The sequence below is a fragment of the Myotis daubentonii genome, chromosome 8 (genome assembly GCF_963259705.1).
Source record: "Myotis daubentonii chromosome 8, mMyoDau2.1, whole genome shotgun sequence".
Classification (NCBI taxonomy): Eukaryota; Metazoa; Chordata; class Mammalia; order Chiroptera; family Vespertilionidae; genus Myotis; species Myotis daubentonii.
Window position 1 is genome coordinate 70,553,409 of NC_081847.1, and position 8,318 is coordinate 70,561,726.

General features: G+C 44.7%; 1 protein-coding gene across 1 annotated transcript; it reads right to left on the bottom strand.

The window, feature by feature from the left end:
* Window positions 1–534: 534 nt before the first annotated feature.
* On the bottom strand, window positions 535–2,133 carry PI3 (peptidase inhibitor 3). Its single transcript, XM_059706955.1, has 3 exons — window positions 1,984–2,133; window positions 908–1,170; window positions 535–701 (listed from the first exon to the last, which is right to left on the bottom strand). The coding sequence occupies exons 1-2, from the start codon at window positions 2,060–2,062 to the stop codon at window positions 920–922; spliced, it is 330 nt and encodes a 109-aa protein (XP_059562938.1). The 5' UTR covers window positions 2,063–2,133; the 3' UTR covers window positions 535–701; window positions 908–919.
* Window positions 2,134–8,318: the final 6,185 nt, after the last annotated feature.

Consider the following 8,318-nt stretch of genomic DNA (forward strand, 5'->3'; position numbering starts at 1 on the left):
CTGTGGCTTTGGCCTCCAGAGAGCTTCCTTGTCCAAGGGCAGTGGGGCCAACAACAGAGCCACAAGGTCATTCAAGTTTGCCCATCAAATACTCCCCATTCTCGTCACTACTTGGGTCTGCTCTGCCCCCAACTTTGTATCTCCAGAGAACACTATTCCACATTCCTACTAAAGGATTAAGGACTTGGAGTGTCTTGTCTCCTCATTCACATCCTAAAATCTAAAGTTGGGAGAGGATATTGCTTAATCCAAAGGGATTATGTGTTAATGGAGGCATCTTGAGCATGAACAAGTGAAATTTCCAGATTTCCATTTCCTGGTGATACGGAGAATATAGTTCTTGGGTTGTTTATTGGATTTCTAATATTAATCCCTAGGAGGGGGGCCTCTTGCTCCTGCCCCCGCTCTCCTTCACACCAGGAACAGCTCCCACGGAGCCCTCTCACCCCCACCCTCACTGGGGAGACGGAATCCCAACTCCACACCCACCTCCAGGAGCTTCCAGGAGCATAGAAGTCATAGGAGCAAAACAAATGGAGTAGAAAGCAGTCTTTTATTAGGAAATCACTGAGAGAAGCAGCCCAGGTTTAGGCAACCTCGGTGATTGGAAGAATGAGCCACGTGTGAAAGGCATTCAAATGCTGTAGGGACCAGAGACTGCAGTCCTGGGTCTTCACTGGTGCAGCCAGAGCAGGCTCCACCTGGTAGGAGAGAGGAGAACCAGAGCTATGAGTCAGCAGGTCATAGGCAGTGAGAGATAGGGTCAAGTCCACATGTCACTCCTCTAAGAAGCCCAGTTACAGCCTCTGAGACCCCTCAGTTTGCCCATCACCTTCCAGTATCCTCCCTCTCAAGAACCAAGGATCATTTCCCACCACTCAGCTTTCTCTGTGAGCCCGGGAGTTACCTCTTCCTCCATTCAGTTCTTGGGCCTCATACAGACTCTTCCACAAGAGCCCATACAGCACTTCTTGTTCCCGGAGCACTGAGAGTCCCTCATACAGGCGTTAGGGGGGTTCATCATGGCGCACTGCATCAGAATCCTGGGGCAGGAGCCAGGCTTAGTAGAGGGAACTTTTGATGGAACTTTGACTGGACCAGGCCCCTTGCCTGGACGCGTAACTTGTCCTTTGGCCAGAACTTGGTCAGCTGCTTGACCTTTATAAGAAACTGTTGAAAAAAAAAATGTACCCATAGTTAGACACCATCTCCCTCTTTCAACTATCTTGTCTTTCTTCTGGGTCCAGGCACTGCTCTCTCCAGTGTCCCCCAAATTAAGATCTGAGGTGGAGAAGGATCACCAAGGCTAACTTGGGTTTGTGCTCTTGGAAGGCTACTCCCTGAGCTTTGGGGAAGGGTCTACAGGACCACAGTTTGCCATCCCTCCATTCCAAGTCCGGTGCTCAGGAGGCGATGCCAGACTGGAGTGACTCCAAGAAGTGAGAAGGATACATTGTCACTTCTGCGGGGAGAAGAGCTCCAAGACACACGCCAGGAGACTTGAGCTCCTCCTGGCTCTGGAGATTGCCTCGACAATTCCTCACCCTCTCTAGGTCTCAGTGTCCTCCTTAGTAAAATGCTGGTCTTCTTCAAATTACATGCTTTCTGAGGCCTTGCAGGTTCTTAACCTCCTCTTAGAGGACTGATTAGTCTCAGGTGATTTTACAGGGCAGACAGACAGGGGACAGACCCTACACCAGGGCCCAGATTCCCGGGAGTCCTCACTTCATTCTGCAGAAGTCCCAATGTCTAAGGCCAAGGCCACATAACAACACTTCTCCCACAGTCTTCCTATCTCAGTCCTGGGGTGAAAAGCTGGACAACTTCCTACTTTATCTGGATACAATGGAAGTGACCAGAGGCTGAAGTGAAGGCCTAAGCCCTGCCTGTTGCTCCAGAAGTGCTTCCCGTCAGCACCCAGGTTGCCCCTGACAGCCTCTCCTCAACCCAACCCAGCCCCAGCCGGGCCACTTGTCCACTCACCTCCACTGACAGCTGCCTGTCCCACCAGCATGCCGAGGACGAGGAGAAGCGCCAGAACCAAGAAGCTGCTGGGTCTCATGTTGTCAGGAGGATGTGCGGCTAAGGGCTGAGGCCAAGCCTAATTTATGTAGCCACCACTTGGCCTGGTGCCAAGGGCGGGTCTGTGGTTTTACAAGGGACAGGACCTACATTTTTATGTTTCTACCAGGAACTATCCACCCCCAGCCTGGGAGGGACCTTGGGCTTTCCCGAAAGCCTATTCACAGAGGGAAATGGCAGCCACTGTGTTACATCACCTATGATAGTGCCAAGAACTGTCCTACTTTCTCATGGGGACACCATCACCAGCAAATCCTTTATATTTAGAAAGGATATGGAGCCCAGAGAAAAGACAGAAATCACCCAAGGTCATTCAGCAAGTCAGTGGTCCTGTGTTCAGATTTCAGAACCGAGGCCTTCTCCCATTTCTCCCTGATCCTGGCAGGCCCACCCAAACAGTTTACCTGCCGGCATCAAGCTGGGCTTCTCTTCCATTCTCCCCAGGCTTTGAAAACAAAACAACAACCCTCAAAAGGCAAATTTGCCTTAAAAGTCTAATGGCTAATCACTGCACTTTGCCATTTCATGGGTAGTCTCTGAAACGCACAAAAAAGTGAAGAGAAAGTAGAAGTCTAGAGGTGGAAGGGGTGATGCCTAGAAATCACAGTAAGAAGAAAACACCCAGAAAAGTAACCGGTAGAAAATAGGAATCATCTAAAGGTGGGCATCTGCTGTGCTTTCCTCCTTCTGAGAAGAGCACCCTATTTCTCTGGAAGAATTCTTGTATCATCAGCTTAAGAGTCTAATGAGGACTGCTAATCGTGAAAGCAAGGATGTGTGTTTGTGTGGCTCTATTGAAGTTTAGGTATATTGAAGCTCATTACTTGAATGGACATTAAGGGGAGGAGGGAAGCCCTTCTTTTAATTAACACGCTAGATATGAGCCCAGGAACTCCAGGAGATGGTTCCAGCCTGGGAGGAGAAAAATGAACCAAATTAATACACTAATACACTAATTAATACACTAATGGAAGCAGAGAGAAAGTGGTAAGAGAGGATTCAGAAGGCACCAGCCCACGTTTCATGCCCCTTTTTCTTAAGAGCAGCTCATTCCACACTCTTCCCACACTTGGGTTATGACCCAATAAACTAGCTTTCTGCCTAAGCTAGTCTGACTTGGTATTTTGTCATAGCTACCAAACTTGAGAGTAATAGAAACTAATACCGAGAAGATGGGTGTTACCAGGGACAGAACCTGAAATGTAGACATGACTGAGTTGAATTCAATTCAACTGAGACAGAGAAGAAAATACACTAATTATTGGGTAGTAAACCAGTAAATGAAATTTTAATGCTTTTTACAATCATAAAAACACAAGGAGCTTATAAATAAATTTAAAACATTCTGTGCAAGACAGCTATAGAGAAAATTATAAAATGTTAGTAAGAGACTTTTTTTTTTTAACACTCCCAATTAGAGAAGTATACCATGCTCATGGATTGGAAGATTTAATATGATAAAGATGCCAGTTCCCTTCAAACTGATTTTTAGATTCAATGCAATCCCAATTAAACCCCCAGAAAGGTTTTTCTAAAAGTAAGCCAAAACTTGGCAGTATGATGCTGAAATGTACACAAAACATGCAAAAGGCAATATAGCCAAGATACTCTTGAATAAGAACAATTTTATAAGACATTAATATAGCAGCTCTCAAGGTTTCTTTTAAAGCTGTAGTAATTATAATAAAGTGGTTTTAGAACAATGATAGGCAAATATGCAAATGAAATAGGATAGAGGGTCTAAAATCAGATGCTTGCACATAATGAGAGTATGTTTTTAATATGGTTACATTACATAGATAGCTATGGTTATAGTAAGAAGACTGCACATCATAATATCAACATAGGTTCCTGAGTGGTTGATGGGAGGATAAAGAGGTGGGATAGGAGGGAAAAGGCAAAGAAAATAAATATTGCTTCACCAAAAAACTCATAAGGTCTGATGTATCCTACTATATTTATAAATATCTTAGAAAAAGAACAACTATCACTGGATCTCTGTGTACTGGCTTCTGGAGATGTCCATAAAATCTAACCAGTAGGAAAAAACACGTTGGAGAGCGGGATCTGTGTTTTGGTATTTCAGGAGAAACACATAAAGCTCCCATATATGCCTGTACTTATAGATGAAAAAGAGGAAAGTATGAAGGAATATCCACTCTCTGCTGGTAATGGCAAGGTTGATTCAACAAGAAACGTTTGCGGAGAAGGTGTAGGAGGTCAGCAGGTGAAATGAACTGAGGCTGAAGCAGGTCAGAGGCTCAGGCTGAAATTGCACAGCGCGGCCTGCAGAGGGAGAGGGCGTTCAAGGCCAAGGAAGCCGAGGCTCTGGGATCCCCAGAATTGCTGCAGGGAAGTGAAGGACACCCAGGAGAGGGTGACCATCCTTCAGACCGACTTCCCCCAAAGCAAGGCTGAGGTCCTGGCAACCTCTTGGCCTTTGCCTGTGACATCTGAGCAGGAATCCATGAAAACTGCGTAAATGCAGAGGGGATGAAGACAGAAGCACCTGTTCCACGGATTGGCATTTTAGATGTCTCCATGGAATAGGAAACTTTTGCAAAACTTGAGTTATATTCCTCTGAAAAGGCATTAAGTTATTTCTGTCTATTATATAGCAGGTCTTTTACTTTTGGAGAATAGAAAATCTAGATTCTTTGTACAAACTTAGAGCTTATAACAAGATTTTATCTTTTTAAAAAATATATTTTTATTGATTTCAGAGAGGAAGGGAGAGAGAGAAACACATCAATGATGAGAGAGAATTATTGTGCCCTTGACTGGGATTGAACCCAGGATCCTTCAGTCTGCAGGCCAACACTCTATCCACTGAGCCAAACCAGCTAGGGCAAAAGATTTCATTTTTACCTCATGTTTCTTAGAAATTTAATAGGTATACATTGTTTTCCTATGCCTTTTAACTCAAGTATATATATACTAGAGGCCTGGTGCATGAAATTTGTTCATGGGGGGGCGGGGGGCGCAGTCCCTCAGCCCAGTCTACACCCTCTCCAATCTGAGACCCCTCGGGGGATGTCTGACTGCCTCTCACAACCCAGGACTGCTGGCTCCTAACCACTCGCCTGCCTGCCTGCCTGATCACCCCTAACTATCTCTGCCTGCCTGCCTGATCGCCCCTAATTGCTCCCCTTCTGGACTGATGAGAGAGAATTATTGTGCCCTTGCCCCACACCCAAGACCCAGGATTCCCTCCTCTGGCTGGCCACAGGCACCCAGGACCTGGGCCAGCTTTGCACGGGCCGGCTGCAGCCACAGGGGACCGTGGTGGGTGGCTTGGCCTGGGCTGCTGCCGCAGGTGCCCGGGACCACAGGGCGTGCAGCTTTTCCCTCTTCTGGACCGGGCCTCAGGTGCAGGCATAGTCACTGGCACCCGGGACTGCAGGGCAGGTGGCTTGTCCCTCTCCCAGGCTGTAGCCTGGTTGGTCCCCATTCCTCTCTCATGAGCTCATTTGTGCCTGGCTGCTCCCCATTCCTCTCTCCCCAGTGTTGAGTGTCTGAGCCATTATGACATGACAGCATGAGGGCGTGACAACCATTTGTGTATTAGCTCTTTATTATATAAGATATTAAAAATATATAAACATAAATCAATAATAATATATTTTGCTACTTTTTCCCTTTTAGATATAATAAAAAACCCAATTTCTAAAGAAAGAGATAAAAAAAGTTTTCCCCCTAAAGCTTTCTTGAAGGTCAGGGGCTTTGTCCATGAAAAAGCAGCAAATAGCCTTGACTGGTGTGGCTCAGTTGGTATGAGTGTTGGCCTATACACTGAAAGGTTTTGGGTTTGATACCCAGTCAGGGCACCACCACCAACAAAAAAAGTAGTAAATAATTATTTGTAGCCTGTGTAGAACAGTAGCCAGACTTAAAATAGTCCTTTCTGGCTAAGGGTTAGAACAATGAATATAATTGTTTGGGCTGATTTTAGTATCTCTTAATCAAAATTACTAGATGATAGAATTCAAGAACTTGTTACATGCTTGGTGTACTGATTGATAATCATTTAAAAGTATGCATTGTCATGCATAAAAAGGAAAGAATGAAAGACAGAAACATTTGTGGAAATTAGCAAAATGACTACCATTGAACACTGAACATTTTGAAATCAGAACTAGCTCCAAAGCAAAAGTGGAATAAATAGTATGTAAATATGATCTTCTGTGAAAATGTAGAAATAATAAAACTTTAATCAAATTGGACAAGGGGGAGAGCAGGTAGATAAGAGAGTCAGCTCTCTGACTGTTTTATATGTAATAGTTTCAAGTTTTATTTTACACTAGAGGCCTGGTGCACGAATTCCTGCACCAGTGGGGTCCCTGGCCTGACTCTTCAACATCCCTGGAGGGGTCCTGGATTGCGAGAGCGTGCAGGCCAGGCCAAGGGACCCCACCAGTGTATTATTGGGGCCGGGGAGGGATGCAAGAAGTTGGCCAGCAGGGGAGGGACCACGGAGGGCTCCAGGGTATGTCTAGCCCATCTTACTCAGTCCCAATTGGCCGGATCCCAGCAGCAAGCTAACCTACCAGTCAGAATTTCTGCCCCCTGATGGAAATGCAAAGAAGCAAAAAACACCCAACTGGAAAAGCAAAATGAAAAAAGAATCCGAAAATACGAAGATAGTGTAAGGAGCCTCTGGGACAGCTTCAAGCATACCAACATCAGAATTATAGGGGTGCCAGAAGATGAGAGAGAGCAAGATATTGAAAACCTATTTGAAGAAATAATGACAGAAAACTTCCCCCACCTGGTAAAAGAAATAGACTTACAGGTCCAGGAAGCGCAGAGAACCCCAAACAAAAGGAATCCAAAGAGGACCACACCAAGACACATCATAATTAAAATGCCAAGAGCAAAAGACTGTCAGCTGATTTCTCAACAGAAACTTTGCAGGCCAGAAGGGAATGGCAAGAAATATTCAAAGTGATGAATACCAAGAACCTACAACCAAAATTACTTTATCCAGCAAAGCTACCATTCAGAATTGAAGGTCAGATAAAGAGCTTCACAGATAAGGAAAAGCTAAAGGAGTTCATCACCACCAAACCAGTATTATATGAAATGCTGAAAGGTATCCTTTAAGAAGAGGAAGAAGAAGAAAAAAAGGTAAAGATACAAATTATGAACAACAAACATGCATCTATCAACAAGTGAATCTAAGAATCAAGTGAACAAATAATCTGGTGATCATAATAGAACCAGGGACATAGAAAGGGAATGGACTGACTATTCTTGGGGGGGAAAGGGGTGTGGGAGATGCGGAAAGAGACTGGACAAAAATCATGCACCTATGGATGAGGGCAGTGGGTGGGGAGTGAGGGCGGAGGGTGGGGCAGGAACTGGGAGGAGGGGAGTTATGGGGGGAAAAAAGAGGAACAAATGTAATAATCTGAACAATAAAGATTTAATTAAAAAAAATAATAATTTCTGCCCCCTGATGGTCAGTGCACATCAGAGCGAGCAGTTGAGTGGCCTTAGCATATCATTAACATATTATGCTTTGATTGGTTGAATGGACGACTGGACGACCGGATACTTAGCATATTAGGCTTTTATTATATAGGATAATTTTAAAAAGATTTTAAAGGTTCTTGAAATAGGAAACTTCCACAGGTAAAGATGTCTATCTTGGCCAACATAATTTACACCTTCAATAAAATAAAATCAAACACCTGGTGGGTTTTGTGTCCACTAATGAAATCACTGATTCGGGCAATGATCATCCATGGCTTCCAAATCATTAGGGAAGGTGGGAATAGAGATTAACCAAAGAACATATATGCATAACTCATGGACACAGACAATAGTATGGGGAAGGCCTAGGTGGGGTGGGGTTTGGTGGAGGGGGGCAAAAAGGGAGAAAATGGGAGACATCTGTAATACTGTCAACAATACAATAACAAAAATCATTAGGTGAAAGTTTGACTGGGACCGGCTATTTACAGGGGGCCAGCTCATCACCCCACAGTTTACTTGCTGTTTATAAGTAGGAAAGCATAACTTTACAATGTGGGCATGAAGGGATACCTCCTAAAATGCATTCATCTCTCTTCACCACACTAAAAGTGGGTGGGAAACCCATGTTTCCCCTGAGGTGATGCAAGAAGAAGGCACACCTGTAACATGTCTGTGCCAAAGTAGTTGAACTGTAACCTCACCGAGCCTCTAGAGCTAATAGAGAAGGAAGTTGAAAGATATCACAGGGAAGTAATGTG